We start from the raw sequence: 17,170 nt of genomic DNA, 5'->3' as shown, positions 1-17,170 counted from the left end.
TCTGGTAATCATTCTTCACAGAAAGTACATCTTTTTGGGACAGATCATTTGCGCCAAGATTTATAATAGCATCAACGTCACAGTCCTTACTTGCATTCTTGATTATCTTAAGAATACTCCTTGTCTCTGCTGGCAGTAGCACCTGGCAGACACCTGACCTCTTTTAAAACTTCCATATCCTTTCCTAAATTTGCATCCCTTATGATTGAATCACCAACCAGAAGGTGACTTCTCTTTTTGCATACCTTGCTCTTCTAGTGTGACTGATGTGTGATACCTAGTTCCCCATTTTGCCTTTCCGAAGAAAGTTCTTCATTTTGGACCATGATTACCTGCTTATTTGGGTCATCGTTATCACAACTACCTTGACCTGTCTCATTGTCAGCAAGGGCACTATATCTGTTATGCTGGTCACAGCAAAATCTTTGTGTTTATGGTTCACAACTCTCTCTCTCTGCCAGATCCCACGGTTGTCCAGACTGCTCTTCCCCTGCAGGATCTTTGCAGTAGAAGGGGCTGATAGCGTGGCATCTCCATAGAGGCCAAATTGGACACTTAATTTCTGCTTGGAGAGCACAGATTAGAGATTCTAGATAGGTAATCTATCTATGTAGACTAGTAATTTGTTTACAAAGGGGACAGTATCCAAATTTGAAAAGAGTACTGAGAAAGACAGGTGCAAAAGACAGGTGCAGATTGAGATGGGTACTTGATGTTGAGATGGGTACTTACTTCCCTTTTTCTGTAAAGCAAAATTTGAGCAGCTATTTCTGTTCTTTTTCAAACACAAGTGAAAATTGTAAGCGACTTTGACATAAAATCAAGGTAATTTTAAAAAAAGCTAATTATAGTTTCTAATGATGAAAATTTAATGATGAGGGTAATAATAAAGTATAACTTTTAATTTAATCAGATCAACTTATTTCAGGATGCTTGAAATCACTAATGCTCTGTTTTTCCCTTTAGAAATGACAGTAGGAATTTACCTTTACTTTACAGTGTTTACATAAAATTACACAGTAAACCTTCCAAATGGCTGTACAAACTTGTTAAAACTGAAAATCTAGAAGCATATCTCCCTCTAAGCATCTTTTCTCCCTTGTTACTTTTGATGTTTAATATTGCCATAATTGTTTTGAAAACAAAAAGGCCATCGAAGAGATGCCAATCTCTTATATTTTCCTCTCATATCTCACCTTCCTCATTTTTCTGGGCAGTTTAAAAGGGTGTTCCCAGGCAATTATTTAGGGCAATGGTTCTTAACCCTTTTTTCTTCCATAGATCTTTTTGACATTTCATTTTGGTGAAATTTATGGCTCTTGGAAAATTATATTTAAATGCATAAATCATCTAGATATAAATACAAAGGAAACCAATTATGATCAAACAGAGTTTTTAAAATATTAAAATGTAACAAATGTAAAATGCAATAATATATAGAAGAGATTATTGGTAGCTCAGGATTGAAATATCCTTGGTGCTCTCTGAACTTGGTGCTCTCTGAGGTTGTTGGTTTTTTGCAGACATTACCCAACCAAATAATATCTTCAATGCTAGAAGGGAGTGTGCTTTGTTCTCTTTTTATATACAATGGTGAGACTGAAACTGTGCACTCTAGGGCAGGGGTGTTAAACTGGCAGCCCGTGAGCCAGATGTGTCATGTGCAGCTCTTGCCCACCCCACCTCATGAATGGGAAAAATGTCACGTGACAGCAACCCGATGCAGCAGGTTTGACACCCGTGCTTTAGGGCAAGTTAATTCCCTTTTCCATGCTCTGCTGATTATTTACTTAATCGCTTCTTCTCTGTTGTTTTCCTCTTGAGCAAGATTACACGCTCCTTTCCAAGCAGTTGTTCCGTCTCATTCAACTCTAACCCAAGTACAATTGCACAATTATACCAATAAGCTGCTGGGCGTGGGAGCGAGAGCAACTAATAAATACATTGTAGCCTTCTGCTTTTGCAACTAGGTCCTGCTTTTGATAAGCTTAAGTGTTTTTAATGATGAATCTCATGCCATTGAATTTGACAAACCTCTCCACCACCACCACCACCTGGAGACGTGTAAAAAAACAGCCTGTTAATTTTTACACAATGATGCTGCAATCTTCTCTTATTATGTGCCTCTGCCCCACGCCTCAAGTATACTCCTGGCCAAAAGTTTTGAGAATGACACAAAAATTGCTGCTCCAGTGTGGAAGATGGCAATGTGCATATACTCCAGGATGTTATGAAGAGTAATCAAATCAATTTGCAATTAATAGCGAAGTCCCTCTGTGCCATGAAAATGAACTTAATCCCCCAAAAACATTTCCACTGTATTTCAACCCTGCCACAACAGGACTCGGGTAAAGTCATTTTCTCTGATGAAAATTTCTGATTGTTTGGGTCTGATTGTCTGTAGAAGAAAAGGTGAATGCCACTATCAGCCCTTTGTCATGCCAAACAGTGAAGCATCCTGAGACCATTCATGTTTGGGGTTGCTTCTCAGCCAAGGGAATGGGCTCACTCACAATTTTGCCTAGGAACAGCAGAGGTGGGTTGCTAATCTTTCTAATACCGGTTTGGGTGCGCTCCTGCGTGTGCTCGCTTGCTCGCATGCAACACGTCTGGGTGAGTGGGCAGAGCCTCCCACCACCACTACTACCAGTTCGGCCAATCTGGGCCAAACTGGCAGCAACTCACCTCTGGAACACATCCATTAATGGTACAAAAACTTCCTCCAAGAGCACCTTCTCCCAAACATCCAAGAACCATTTGGTGATGAGCAATGCCTTTTCCAGCATGATGGAGTGTCTTGCCATAAGGCTGTAGGAAGTTAAAACCCATCCCTCTCCTAGAAAAATGAAATATCTTAGGAAATATTGAAAAGGCAGAATATAATATTTCCCTGGATATGAAAAGGAAGAAACATGTTTTAAAGAGAGAATAGCTCCTTGCAGCTTCCTGCCCACGCCCTTTGTCAATGGGCCATTAAGATGCACAAGCCAGCCCCTTTACATAATAAAGAGTTCTCCCCTTCAGTTCCAGGAGGATGGGATTAAGACATGATTAGCCTTTACCCACTCACCACATGGCATCGAGAACTCGACCAAACCTGGATTCAAAACACAGCCTAGAGAGTTGCCCCTGCATTGTCCTATGGGAGTCTGACAACCAATCAGAATACATTGCTTACACGGGAACAGGAAACAGATAGGTGGGGGCAAACAGATTATAAAAAACCTTGCAAGCCCCTTTTTCGCTCTCTCTTCTTCTCCACCCAATTTTGAAGCATGTGATCACCTTTTCTATTCAGGACTCAAGCCATGTGGTCTTGTCCACCATTAAACCATATTTCCAAGCAGCCTCCATGGGTCCAGTGTCTTTTTCCCCACTTGGAGCTGAACCCAGAAGGACATTTCTTTCAACAAGGCAAAAGTACTTTTGGGGACCAAAACACCGAGATTTTGGGTCCATGGCCTGGAAATTCCCCAGACCTTCATCCCATTGAGAACTTGTGATCAATCCTCAAGAGGCGGGCAAACAAACAAAAGCCCACAAATTCTGACAAACTCCAAACTTTGATTATGCAAGAATGGACTGCCATCAGTCAGGGTGTGGCCCAGAAACCAGGGCGAATTGGAGAGATTTTGAATAAGAAGGATCAACACTACAAATATTGACTATTTGCATAAACTTAGTGTAATTGTCAATAAAAGCCTCTGAGACTTATGCAAATGCTTGTACTTATATGTCAATATACCATCCTAACATCTGCACGAAGATCTTCCAACACTGGAGCAGCAGACTTCGTGAGAATTAATGTTTGTGTAAGGTGACCAGACGTCCCGATTTCAGTGGGACAGTCACGATTTATAACAATTTGTCCCGTGTCCTGAAGCGTTTTTAAAAAGTCCCGATTTTCTGGCTTCATGTTGAAAGCCCAGTGGATTTGCTTAAGAAATCCTAACCCGGGGCAAGACAAAAGACACTCTGTCTAACCTCTCTCTCTCTGTCTCAGTACTTTCATTGAAGATATTAAAACTTTAAAGCAAGAAAACGAACCTCCCCCCCTGCCCCTTTTACTCACTTTTATAAGAAAAGATGACTCAGTACCATAGAGCTCCAGGAAATACTTGGCTAGAGAGGTAGCGAGTGTTCCTTCCTGGATTTTCTGGAGGGGAGAGCCACAGAGGTTGGAGGTCGGCTCGTGTGGAAAAAATGGTGGCAAAGTTTTTTTGAAAAATATTTCCCTGACTACTTTCACCATTTTAATTTGCTCAGTTCTTTCTATTAACATCTACATCATTCTGGATTGACTTGGAGTGCTCACTTGTGCCTGCTGGTAAGTGAGCTTGGTTTTTTTCTTTCATTTTTTAAATGTATTTTAAAATAATATTTTATTTATTGTGCATAGGATTTTTTTAAATAGTTTTATTCTGTGTGGATTCTTTTTTTAAATTGTCTTACACTATTTAAAAAAAGATTCTATCCAAAATAAATTGAAGTGAAACCATTTTTAAAAATTCTATGCACAATACTTTGAAATATTTTACTTCTATTTATTCTGTGTGGATTCTTTTTTTAAATTGTCTTAGACTATTTAAAAAAAGATTCTATCCAAAATACAAAATACCAGATTCACTTATGTTACTAACTTATCAGCTGCAGTTATTCACTTAAGAACTGTGGCAAGAAAGGTGGTATAGTGACCAAAGTTACAATGGCATTGAAAAAAGTGACTGATGACCATTTTTCACACTTAGCAACCATTTTCACACTTAGTGACCGTTGCAGCATCCTCATGGTCACGCGATCAAAATTTTGATGTTTGGCAACAGATTTGTATTTATGATGGTTTCAGTGTCCTGGGGTCATGTAATTGCCTTTTATGTCCTTTTGACAAAGTCAGATGGGGAAACCAGATTCACTTATGTTACTAACTTATCAGCTGCAGTTATTCACTTAAGAACTGTGGCAAGAAAGGTGGTATAGTGACCAAAGTTACAATGGCATTGAAAAAAGTGACTGATGACCATTTTTCACATTTAGCGACCATTTTCAGTTACAATTTATATTTGTAAATTGTAGTTATGTTGAAATAAAAAAAAAATTACAATACTATTTTTGCGTTGTATGAAAAATTTTGTTGCTCCGTATAAAATTTTTAATCTAACCCCCCCCCCCTCAAAGGTGTCCCTCTTTACCAATCTGAAAATCTGGTCACTTTATCTTTGTGTAATTCTCAAAACTTTTGGCCAGGACTGTATGTAAAAAACGAAGCGCTTTCTTGCTTCAAGGTCCCTTTTATCCCACGGGTGCTGCTGGGAGTTGTAGTTTAAATGCAATGTTAGAGAGGGTCATGATTGCCAGTGAAACGACACTCCCTCTCCACGAGGTATTGCTCTGCATTCCCCACCTCTTCCGGGCTCGCAGAGACGAAGGGGCGTAGGCAGCGCACTTTCCTGGTTTGGCGCCGATCTGGACGGCAGCTGAAGGAACTGGGTCCCCGCTGTCATGTCTTTTCTGCTGCGCGGGGTTCGCCCCCTGGGCGCCCGGGGTTTCAGTCTCCGGTCCGGCCCGCGCTGCTCCAGGATATTCGGTTCGGGCTCCTTGGAATCGCCGCCGGGCGGCTCTTCCCGTCGGGGTGATGGTCGGTGGCAGCGATCAGCGTTCGTCTGGGCTGCGGGAGCCACAGCGGTGCTGGCCGGGCTGGGACTGGTGCGGCGGGCGGAGATGAAGGAGCAGCCTCGGCGGCAGCAGCAGCAGCAAATACAACCGGAAAAGCCGTGGGGAAAGGAGGAGGAGGAGGATCTGGCGAGGCTGTGCGAGAGCTTCATGGCTCCTCCGGTGAGCGGACTGCGAGAGCTGCGCGACCGGCGGGGAGACATGCGAAGTCGCATGGAGCTGCTCATCATGGAGGCGCAGAGCCAGGTGTGCAAGGCGCTGGCCCAGGTCGACCGCGGCGCCGCTTTCACCGTGGACCGCTGGGAAAGGAAGGAAGGTGACCCGAATTCCGGGGTAGAGTGGGGACGCGTTCCTTTCTCGGGGGACGCTGGCTGGCACCTCTGCAGGTTGGAACTAATTCGGAATAATTGCCCCTGCCTGCCAGTGTGGGACTGAATTTGGCTAGATCTAAAAACTGGCCTCTTCACTTCCTCATAAGTTTCATTGACTAGAGTAGAGGAGCCTTCTTATTTTCCCTTTAGCATGTTCCCAGATTGTAATAAACACCTCAAAGGTCTCAGTTATTTAGAGACTTCTTTTTATTTCATTGTAAAAACAAGCAGACAAAGCAACATGGAAGTGTCCAAGATTCTGCATGACCAAGAGATAGATGTGAAAAGGGCTAAGGACTTGGAGCATAGCAAAAGCTGCTTCAAGGATCTTCAGGAATACAAAATATGTGTTGCCAGCTGGGTAGTGGGAACCCTACCTTAGCCATAGAGAGTGGTCTTAGTTAATACTTCCATAAGAGGTAACTAGGTAACCTCAAATCTAAATATTTTTAAAGCCTTGCAAGAAGATAGAAGCAAAACATTTATGTATTTTGTAGATGGAGAACCATGTTGGTTTATGATGCCAAAAAAATAATAATCAACAACCAGGAAGATTCTGGTAACACCTTTACAACTAATAAATTTAATTTAAAAGGCATGGATGAGGTGCAGCTCATGATAATGTATGCCTTTCAATACTTTTTTAGTTGGAAAAGGTGCTACCAGAAATTGGTATTGTTACTAAGAAAACTACATGGTCTATCCTATAGAGCCTAACATCCTTTCTTTAATCTATATGAAGTGATTAAATCTAGATTGATGTAAATAATTTGTCAGATTCTTGCGCTGCCTTCTCTGGAGCTCTAAGCAAAATTCCTTTCTCTAATTTTTCTCCACAACCTGAGAGGTAGCCTGGGCTGGAAAGATCCACTGGTTCAAAATCACCCAGAGAAGGTGTATTTGAACCTAGATCTCCCAGGTTGAGGTCCATCCCCTCAACTACTATATCACGCTGACTCTATGGATTTGTGTATCCTTGTATCTGTAATACAAAATTTGCTATAAAGACCTGCTTTTGTTATGAAATACCACAGTAATACTTCGTTTGTGTGCTATTGATTGCAGCACTGCCTCTACCCTCTTTTATCTGCCATGTAAAGGCAAAAGGTATATTATTACCCTGCCATGTTTACAGATGAATAAAGGAATCAGTGATATGTCATATTTCAGAAAACCCAACTGATATTGCTTAGATATTACTGAAGGACATTTAAATAGTATCAACAAAATTTATGTCTAGTATTTTTTACTAAGCATAATTTCATATCTTTTAATATACAGCTTTAGTGAGCCAGTTTGGTATAGTGGTTAAGGTATCAGCCTATAAACCAGAAGACCATTAGAAAGAAAGCCACTTGGTGGTCTTGGGCTACACATTCTCTCTTGGCCCTAGGAAGGAGACAGTTGCAAATCACTTCTGAAATATTGCCAAGAGACAATAACTAGAAGAAAGTGACACTGGAAGACTTTGAGTGAAAAGTACATTTTTCTATATATAAGCAAGGACTGCTTTATTACAAAAAAGAAATGTTTGTCTCAGTGTATCGGCTCATACAGTGTTATTGCTAAATAAAATATATTTGCTTATAAACAATTGGCCCTTTGAGTAATTGAGAGACAGACTATCATGTACAACTTGTCTTATGCTTCAGCTGCTATGCTGCTAGGAAAAGAGCGGAATAGAATATGCCTGACCTCTACTTTTATTATTTTGGCATTGTGGCAGTAAAATCTTCAACTATGCTTCCTTTCCCCCCAAACGAAGCAAAGAAAAAAACTTCCATTGGTTCTGAACAAATAAACCAGATCTTGTCACTGAAGCTGCCAATCCATCAGTTTTACCTTCATCAGTTCTCACTTGAATTACACACACATCCTAGTATCCTCTTAAAATTAATTGCTGGGAGGCCATAGCAAAGAGAACTTGATCCTTTGGGTCTCTTGTAATCCAATTGCTACTTTTGGCAAATAATATGCTGTGGAACGACCTGCATTCAAAAATAAAGGATCATAGATAGCTATATGAACAGGTCCATAATAGGAAAAGTATTCTAAAGTTCGTAAATCAGTTAGCTGTTGAAATAATTCCTTGCTGCTTTATTTAACAGGTGGTGGAGGCATCAGCTGTGTCCTTCAGGATGGCGAAATCTTTGAGAAGGCTGGCGTCAATGTTTCAGTTGTTTTTGGACATCTTTCTGAAGAAGCAGCTCAGCAGATGAGAAGCAGGGGAAAATCTCTGAAAACCAAAAGTGGTAAGGCTTCATACATGAAATCTGCTAAACAATCTAACAACTTTTGGGTTAAACAAAAAGTGAATCTAATCCATCATCCAGCTGCCCATAGAGGCTAGGCACAAGTCCACTATACAAGTATTCTTTGAATGTAAATAGTTATTTGTGTACTAATATCAAAGACAACCTCACTGAATTCAATGTGATTTCTCCTGGTTAATGAGGACCATTGCAAAATTTTGACAGAAATATATGAAGTTTTCTCAGATCTTTTACAGACTCTATGTATTCTGAACAGCAAGACATATTTACTTTTTTCTTTCAAAAACTTAAATTGTGTCTTTTGTCTTAGAGATTGCAGATCCAGAGATGCTTCTGGAATGTAAAATGCAGAGTTGAGAGGAGATTTAAAAAGCTTACAATTTTGTTTTGTTTTTCAGTTGTTGTTTTATTATGCATAATAGTTATTATTATATTTACATGCTGCTTGATTCACAGTCTCTCTGGACTTAACATTTTCACTGTTGACTAAGGCATTCTTTTTTCATTGCTATTTAGGAAAATTGCCCTTTTGTGCTATGGGAGTGAGTTCTGTCATTCATCCAAAGAATCCTTACATTCCCACTATACACTTCAATTACAGATACTTTGAAATTGAAGAGGAAGATGGTAAGTGCCATTGTTGCAGCAGATTGTGGTTAGTAATCTACTTATGAAAGAGCAGGACTTGAGACCACGAAAGTGAGAGAAACAGGTTTATTGGATGCATCGAGTTCAGCGTGTTCACACACCAACATCTGAACTCTCCGGGCTACGCCCAGGGCAGTGATTTTATACCTTTAATCAAACTTCGTCAATCAGAGGGCGTTTAAAGAGGCGTATTCATACAAAACGTAAAAGCCCCTGTTCAGAACAGGGAAGTACATCTTGGAAAAAATACAAAAGCAGATATTCATACAAAAGTATCAAAAACAGGAAAGCTGATTTCGTACCAACAGTTTTCTGCAACTTCTCTGTTCTAGATCTCCCCCACGTCTGGCTTCCTGTGCCCCTCCTTTACAGAGTCTTGCCACACTGTTCAGCCCTATTTGTAATACTTATGAGGAAGTTGGGGAGAAGGTTCACTGCAGCTAAAAGTCAACTTTGGGACTCCAGGGCACTGGAATAAAAGCCAAACTAAAATGAATTTATAAGGTCCATTCTATTAAGACCACCTAACCTGGCCAGCCACTGGTGGGTTTACCTGTGCAACCCATGCTGTATCACCATACCTTGATCCAGAATTATATAAAACTACGCAAGGGAGAAGTTGAGTATGTGAGCCCTCTTCTGTGTTCTGTGACATTGCATGCATGCTCAAAGAAAGCTGACCTTGCAGCATGATGCTACCATTACCATTTTAGATGAGAGTCTGAGAGACTCCTGACATGTTGGTAATAGTAGAAACAGACAAGAGAAGCTTTATGATTCAACCATAAAAAAGTGGGGTTCCTGCGGATTTTACTCTGCTTATAGTCATTGGCAACTGTAGGGGGTAGTGCTCATCTCTGTTTCAAGGCCCATTGAGCCAGCAATGTCCAAAGACATTACCACAGCCATTAGTGCCATATTTACATGCTCACAAATTCCAGAAAGGCTAGTCCTATTAAAAAAAAATAAGGAAGTAGTTGTTGAGCACAAGATTTCACAACTAAGGTCTTATTTTATGCAAATACTTTTTTTGTAGAGAGATAAATTGTGTGTCCAAGAACCAGAAGTAGTAACTTGCTTTTTTATGCATGCTGTACTTATTTGACTTTGTATGATATCCGGAAATATAATACATTAAGTAACTATGCAATGAGTCTCTTAAATTAAGTCCTTAAGATCACAGTAGCCATTTTTCTGCATTAGAGATGAGTTGTAAATAAGTGGACATGATGATTCATCTATTACAAGAGTAGCTACAAAAAAAAGTAACAAAAAGAAATGATGGTCTTTTTCTGTTCTCTTAGGTACTAAACAATGGTGGTTTGGTGGTGGAACAGACCTTACACCAACTTACTTGAATGAAGAAGATGCTATTCATTTTCATAAAACTCTAAAGGACGCCTGTGACCAGCACAATCCTGAGCTATATCCTAAGTTCAAGAAATGGTACGTAGGAATTTCATGCCAGAATTTTTTCTAAATGGTTGCTATCATTCTTGAAACTGATGAAACTAAATGTATGTTTAGCTCTTGAAATTAATAATCCTCTCTTCTTTCTATCCAGGAAAGTGATTAAAGGTCTTTCTGTTTTAAAACAGTTTTAGAATATATTGCAATATTTTCTGTTTAATAATATTGTGTGTTTACTTTTCAAATAAAGCCGTTCCACTAGGTTGTTTTCTTGTGTTTTGACTCAGTCTTTTCACTCTTCTGTGGCCTATATTATCCTTTTAACCGGCACTATTGGGGTTAACAGGTGTGATGAATATTTTTACATCAAGCACCGTGGAGAACGGCGGGGAATAGGAGGCATCTTCTTTGATGATTTGGACTCACCTTCAAAGGAAGAAGTTTTTCAGTTTGTGCAGAGTTGCACCAAAGCTATTGTGCCTTGCTATATTCCCATTGTGAAGAAACACTCACAGGACAAGTTCTCACCAAAAGAAAAATTATGGCAGCAGATCCGTAGAGGGAGGTGAGTAAGAGAGGCTTTTTGAGTATCAGGATAGAAGATTGGTACACCCTTTGGAACCACTAATCCAAACGTTTTGGCTCTTTCTTTAGCCCATGTTTTTCTGGCTTAGTGTCTTGAAATTTCTTGAACTTTAACATCCAGAGTTTCTATTACTATGGCTTTACTATTAAAAGTTAATACTACTATAGCCAGATCTAATAACTGCTCTTGCCTCCCATCTTTTATTTCCAAGGCTAAATATTATAGAACACTTTGAAATTAAGCACTAGCACATTAATACAATTAATCAGTAACACATTAATATGATTTTGGAAAAAGTTTGAAAACTTTAAATGCTGTCAAAATATGTCTGGTTGCTTACTCCACTCAACAGCATATTTTAAGATTTCTGCTGTTCCCAAATAGCTTTATTTCATTTTGAGTGTTGAAACTATTCACTAATTCCAAACTTAAGGTCTTATGATATGAGAATTGTTGATTTTCCAATTTTATTTAGATGGAGTAGAATTCTATTTTTCTGTTTTGAGCTTTATTTTTTGTAAAATGGGATCTTTTGTGTCTTATGATAAACCATGTGGCAGCTAACTGCTGTAGCCCCACCTCCACCCACTGTCAATTCTTATGGCTGGTCTGAAAGATAAGAATGAGGTTTTTGAAATGAAGTAACTGCCACCCACCTTTCATTTTATGAAACAGATGCTATATCATGTCATGTCACTTAAGTCTTTCTATGGCTAACCATAGATATAACAATAAAACAGAAACTAATTTTATAGGAAATTTCATAGGTCAAAATTGTACAAATAAAATGCAGTATCTTACTATCTCTATTTCTACCATCTTCTTCCCAAATTTTAAGTTGCTGATTCTGATCTTTATATCAGACACCAATTTTTGCCATATATGAAGACGTCAGTTGTGATTTCAGTGTCTTCTCCACTGGCCCTTTGATTTCTACCATTTCTCAGAAAATAAGATCTCCCCAGATAGTAAGCTCAATTGGGCTTTTGAGCACATGTTCTAAAATAAGCCTTTCCCCAAAATAATGCAACACAGCAGCAGCCACGAGGTGACCCCGCTCGCCGCCTCTTGCACCTCAAAAAATAAGACCTCCCTGAAAATAAGACCAAACACTTATTTCAAGGGGGGGTTCAAAAGAAAATAAGACCCTGTCTTATTTTTGGGAAAACATGCTAGGTTTTTAAACAATTATAATAATTCTGATGTATTTTTATGCTTATTAACATTTTATCCAGTCTTTCCACCAAACATATTTCTTCCATATAATTAATTCCTCTTGACTCTGTATGATGATAAAAAATTATTTTATAATTTTATTAGAAATATATGCAGTGGGGTGAAAGGATCAATAAGTATTATAGAAAATTGTGTTACAGTTCAAACAGCTTGTTAAATAATAGATTTAATATTTGTTCCAGTGAAGAAGACAAATGAAGATTTTTTTTTAAAAAAATGGAAATATCAGCAATAAGCTAATATGGACTTCATACAGATAAGACAAAACAATATTCCCCTCATCTCCTTTTCCTCTTTCCAGAATTGTGTAAATGGCAAAAGATGGATAATTTACTTTGTGTAAATAGAATAATACATTCCCCATACTTTTAGAAAGGTGCTGTTTGAGCCATTATTGCTATACAAATGCTACTATTAAGTTTCAATGCTGCCTCTCTTTGTTATCCAAGGATCTGAATGAAAAAAACAGATAATTTCTAAAACTACTCTTTATGGTCACAGTTCATTAATCTGTGTTTCGTGAGTCTGTGCAGTCATGGAAACCTGAACAATTGAGCATTCAGCTCAAGACTTTTTATGAGTGTTTTAATAGTTGTCTCTGAAAACTACTGGAATTAGGTAAATAATGTTTTGTGAAATGTTGAAAGCCAGAGTAAAAGCTAGGCAGGATCAGTAATTAAATTGCATACACCTTTGCCTTTCTCAGTGGTTAGCAAAATCAGAAAAAGCGAATGCCATTTAAGATACTAGAGGAATGCCTTTGATGTTTTTGTTTCCAACAGGTATGTGGAATTCAATCTTGTGTATGATAGAGGCACAAAGTTTGGCCTTGCAACACCAGGGTCAAGAATTGAAAGTATTCTTATGTCTCTGCCACTCACTGCCAGGTAAGATCATAACTGAAATAGAAAAACAGGTTTGTGGGATAGTTTAATGATAAAAAAACAAATGGGTTATAATTGCAGTAGGCGTAAAGCCATTCTCTTGATGTGGCCTTCTGAAGGGCCATGAAGACCAGATTCTTCTCCCAAGTATTGGACTAGGATGGGGATTGAATTAAGTGTCTGTTTGGCTGGGGAGAGGGACACAGTGGCTCAGTAGCTAAAACGCTGAGCTTGTCGGCAGTTTGGCAGCAGAAAGGTCAGCAGTTCAGTGGTTTGAATCCCTAGCGCCGCGTACCAGAGTGAGCTCCCATTACTTGTCCCAGCTTCTGCCAACCTAGCAGTTTGAAAGAATATAAAAATGCAAGTAGAAAAATAGGGACCATCTTTGGTGGGAAGGTAACAGTGATCTGTGAGCCTTCGGTGTTTAGTCATGCCAGCCACATGACCACGGAGATGTCTTTGGACAGCACTGTCTCTTCAGCTTTGAAATGGAGATGAGCACTGCCCCCTAGAGTCAGGAACGACTAGCACATATGTGCGAGGGAAATCTTTACCTTTACCTTGGCTGGGGAGAGGGAGTTACTTTTCTTTTTAGGCAAGTTTTCATGAACTGTTGTGAGCTGCCTAAAGTCATTATATGACAGGCAGCCATATGAGTCTTATAAATAAATAAGTCACTGTATGGCAAGACCAGAGAGAAAAGGAGATGAAAGCAACAATGGGAAACAACTAAAATGGGCATTAAATTGAAAAAGAAAGGGAGAGAGAGAGACCACCAGGTGGGAATTTTTGTATTCAGCATGCCTTATCCAAATTCACTTTTTTCCAGTGAGTAATGTAATTACTGGTTCTAAGAGAAGCTGCAATTATTTCTGAATAACAGAAGGCAGTGAAATATGTTGTGGCCAAGTTGGAGAATATTCAAGAGATATAAATGAAAATAGGACATTCTGGAAATTTCCCATTTCTGTCTTACCTGCATAGCCTGTTTTCCCTTTTCTTCAAGCTCACCTGCAAATTGTTTTTGAAATTGTGTGTTGGTATTTTAGGGAAAATAATAGAAAACAAATCCTTTCCTCTGCAATATAGATTTTTATTGGGTAAACTTTACAGTGTTTAACGGGTAAATTCACAGTAAAATAAGTATGAAATAGACATTATATATATATATATATATATATATATATATATATATATATATATATATATATATATATATATATATATATATATATATATATATACACATACATACATACATACATACATACATACATACATACATATACACACACACACACACACACACACACACTTTGGACTTTAAACTCTGACATTGTAAATAATGTATGGGGAGAAAAGCACTAACAGCTGTTTTGCACATATCCACTTTTCAGATGGGAGTATATGCATTCACCACCAGAGAATTCCAAGGAAGCAGAAATCCTAGAAGTTTTGCGCCATCCCAAAGACTGGGCACATGTTCAGCCATGAAGAAAGGACTTGTTCTGCTGCCCACTCCCAAATCCACCTGTCACCGCCTGGCAGTTAATGAATGTTTACCTATTCTCTCGCCTCATGCCTTAGGAATAATATTAGATTCTATCCCCTGTGAATGTTCTCTTAGAACCCACCTATTGCTCCTTTGTTGATTCTTGGTCATTTGTATTAGTGTAACTGTAAAAGATCTAGTAAGGCAAGAGGAAATGCACTGAATAACAGAGGGTAGTGAAGTGCTGCAAGTTACTGAGGTGTAGACTACATGTCCCTCTTTCAAGGACTTGACACACTTTCTTACTTTTCACAAAAGAAACAATTGTTGACAGACTCAGTTCAGCCTTACATTGCCTGCAGTATTTCTGACTTCTTGCCAATTACTTTCCAGTAGAATGATTTTTGTAATTTAATCTGAAATGCTAGTCCATTTGACTTGTGATCATCTGTTAAATTGCAAAAAAAAAAAGAGAGTCTGTATTGGCTAGTATCCGCTACAAGTGGATAAATTATCTTAGTAGCACAGTTCTTGACTGCAGATGAAATGCAGCCCAGCCTTTTATCAGGGTCCCAAACTCCTGGTTTTGCATTTGTACAGCACCTGGTACAGAGTTTTCAATGAAACAAATTACATTTCTGTAGGTAATTTTGATGTTGGTTCATAAAAGTGTACATCCATAATGTTTGAATAGTTGAACACATTGGAACTTGATTTCTGGATGAGTATAAGGCGATATTGTACCTCAGGTTACCAATATTTTTCTCATGTACTCTTTTGAAATATGTTTCTCAGCAAACATGTTTGGGAGAAGGTAACAGTCCTATACCAAACTAATAATCAATTCTACAGAAAGTATCTGCATGTATGTGCACAAACATAGGACCTTTGCTGAGACAGTCAGAGAGAAGTGTTTCCTTCAGTAAACTATGTACTGGAATAGTCCAAATTAAAGTTTTAAGAATTAAGTAACGGGAAGGACAGAGACGAGCTTTTGAGGAACAAAGGTATCTGATGCTTAATTTTGGCCAACCTTTTACATTTTTGTCAACAGAGACTTAAATTCTCAGCTAATCCCATTAATATTTTTTTGAAAACAAGTCAATAAAAAGAGTTTGCAGGAGTACTGGATGGAATTGCAAACTGATATATATTAACAACGGTTTAGAGAAATGTAAAACTCACATCACAGCTGGAGTAACCAGATTACTTCTTAGCAAGCCTCCTGGGTTCACCCAGGTCTGCTTCTAAGGAGATAATGGGCTTCATTAGAATGAGGAAGTGAAGATGTTCCTGCTTCTGAAAGATACCTTGGACTCTAAACCACTGTGTTTAAACTTAAGTTCAACTTTGTGTTTTGAATATTGGCAAAGAATAATAAAAGTGAAAAACAACTTTTTCATACTATTTCTTCATTATTTGTGTGCATCTTTAAACTAGATGATGTTATCTAGTTTGGTAACAAAATGTCCAAAAGAAAACCATCTAGCGCAGAGAGAAACAGGGAGCCCCAGTTCAAATCTGAGCTACAAATATTATTTTTGATCAGATGTTCCTTTAGTTTGATATGATTGTTCCAGCATCTTGTTTTGTGCTATTAATAAAGAGTGCTGTTAATAAGTATGCAGGAAGCATTAACATGATTACTTTTAAAATTTTAGACCTCTGATTTGAAGCAACATTTTAAAAATTGTTTTTCAATTTTGAAAAAAGATAAGGATTTTCTCAATTTTTGCTTTTAATTTTATGTCAGAATTTTGCAAAATTGAAAATGTTTTATGTACTGTCACAATATATTGTTGATATATTATTTTTGATTATGGGATCTTCATTTTTTCTGTATTGTAAAACCAAAACTGAATAAAAGATTTGGATCTACAAACACATTTGTGTAACATTTTTATTTCAAGCATTGTAGTGCAAACATTTCTGACAAAGTATTTCAGTTTATGTTGAGAAATTTAACTCTTTATCACTCTAGACTTCAGACCATAAAATAAAGAATGACTGATGCCGCATAAAAGTTGAAAAAAATTCTAACTATAATATCAGTTTGGGAGATGAATCAATTATAGGAGGATAGTGTGCTGCCCCTTGTTAGGTGCTTTCAAATAGTGGCTGGACTGAATAATCTCTCCTGCTGGAAATATTCTTATGTGTATTTCTACACCACACATGGAGCTAAATGGCTAAATGGCTCTTCTAGCTTAAGGGATTCTGTAACTAGTTCAGCATTATAATCAAATAAGAAGCAAAGTTTAAATATGTTAACTGTTGTGTAAACAAAATCTTAGCTTCAGTTACACGTCACACCATTAATAAATTCAATTACTTAGGTTTAGGTTTATTTTGTAGTTTAGTTTGTAGTTTTATTAGAATTTGTAGGCCGCCCTTTTCCCTGAGGGGACTCAGGGCGGCTCACATAAAACTGGGAAGGGGGGAAAGACAAACATCAAATAGAGACATATAATAAAATGGTAGGCAACATACATTCATCATTCGGGAGGGGTAACTATCCTTATCCCCAGGCCTGACGGGCGAGCCAGTTCTTCAAGGCTATGCGGAAGGCTTGGACGGTGGAGGTTTATTAGCATTTGTTT

At 38.3% G+C, this 17,170-nt stretch overlaps 1 protein-coding gene across 1 annotated transcript; it reads left to right on the top strand.

Annotated features, from left to right (window-relative positions):
• Nucleotides 1-5,426: 5,426 nt before the first annotated feature.
• Nucleotides 5,427-14,572, top strand: CPOX (coproporphyrinogen oxidase). Its single transcript, XM_087722043.1, has 7 exons — nt 5,427-5,986; nt 8,150-8,293; nt 8,831-8,941; nt 10,267-10,408; nt 10,719-10,937; nt 12,977-13,081; nt 14,476-14,572. Exons 1-7 carry the CDS (start codon nt 5,500-5,502, stop codon nt 14,570-14,572), a joined length of 1,305 nt encoding a protein of 434 aa, XP_087578169.1. The 5' UTR covers nt 5,427-5,499.
• Nucleotides 14,573-17,170: the final 2,598 nt, after the last annotated feature.

This window comes from Thamnophis sirtalis, unplaced genomic scaffold, assembly GCF_051295495.1.
Source record: "Thamnophis sirtalis isolate CommonGarterSnake01/CBP01778 unplaced genomic scaffold, rThaSir2_p1.2 scaffold_8, whole genome shotgun sequence".
In the NCBI taxonomy this organism is placed as follows: Eukaryota; Metazoa; Chordata; class Lepidosauria; order Squamata; family Natricidae; genus Thamnophis; species Thamnophis sirtalis.
The sequence above is the reverse complement of the archived record's forward strand: the minus strand, read 5'-3'. Positions and strand labels throughout refer to the sequence as shown.

Coding starts and splice junctions, on each gene's coding strand:
- CPOX (XM_087722043.1), top strand. CDS start 5,500: ATGTCTTTTCTGCTGCGCGGGGTTCGCCCCCTGGGCGCCCGGGGTTTC. Junction 5,987..8,149: donor CCGCTGGGAAAGGAAGGAAG/GTGACCCGAATT, acceptor TTTATTTAACAG/GTGGTGGAGGCATCAGCTGT. Junction 10,409..10,718: donor TATCCTAAGTTCAAGAAATG/GTACGTAGGAAT, acceptor TGGGGTTAACAG/GTGTGATGAATATTTTTACA.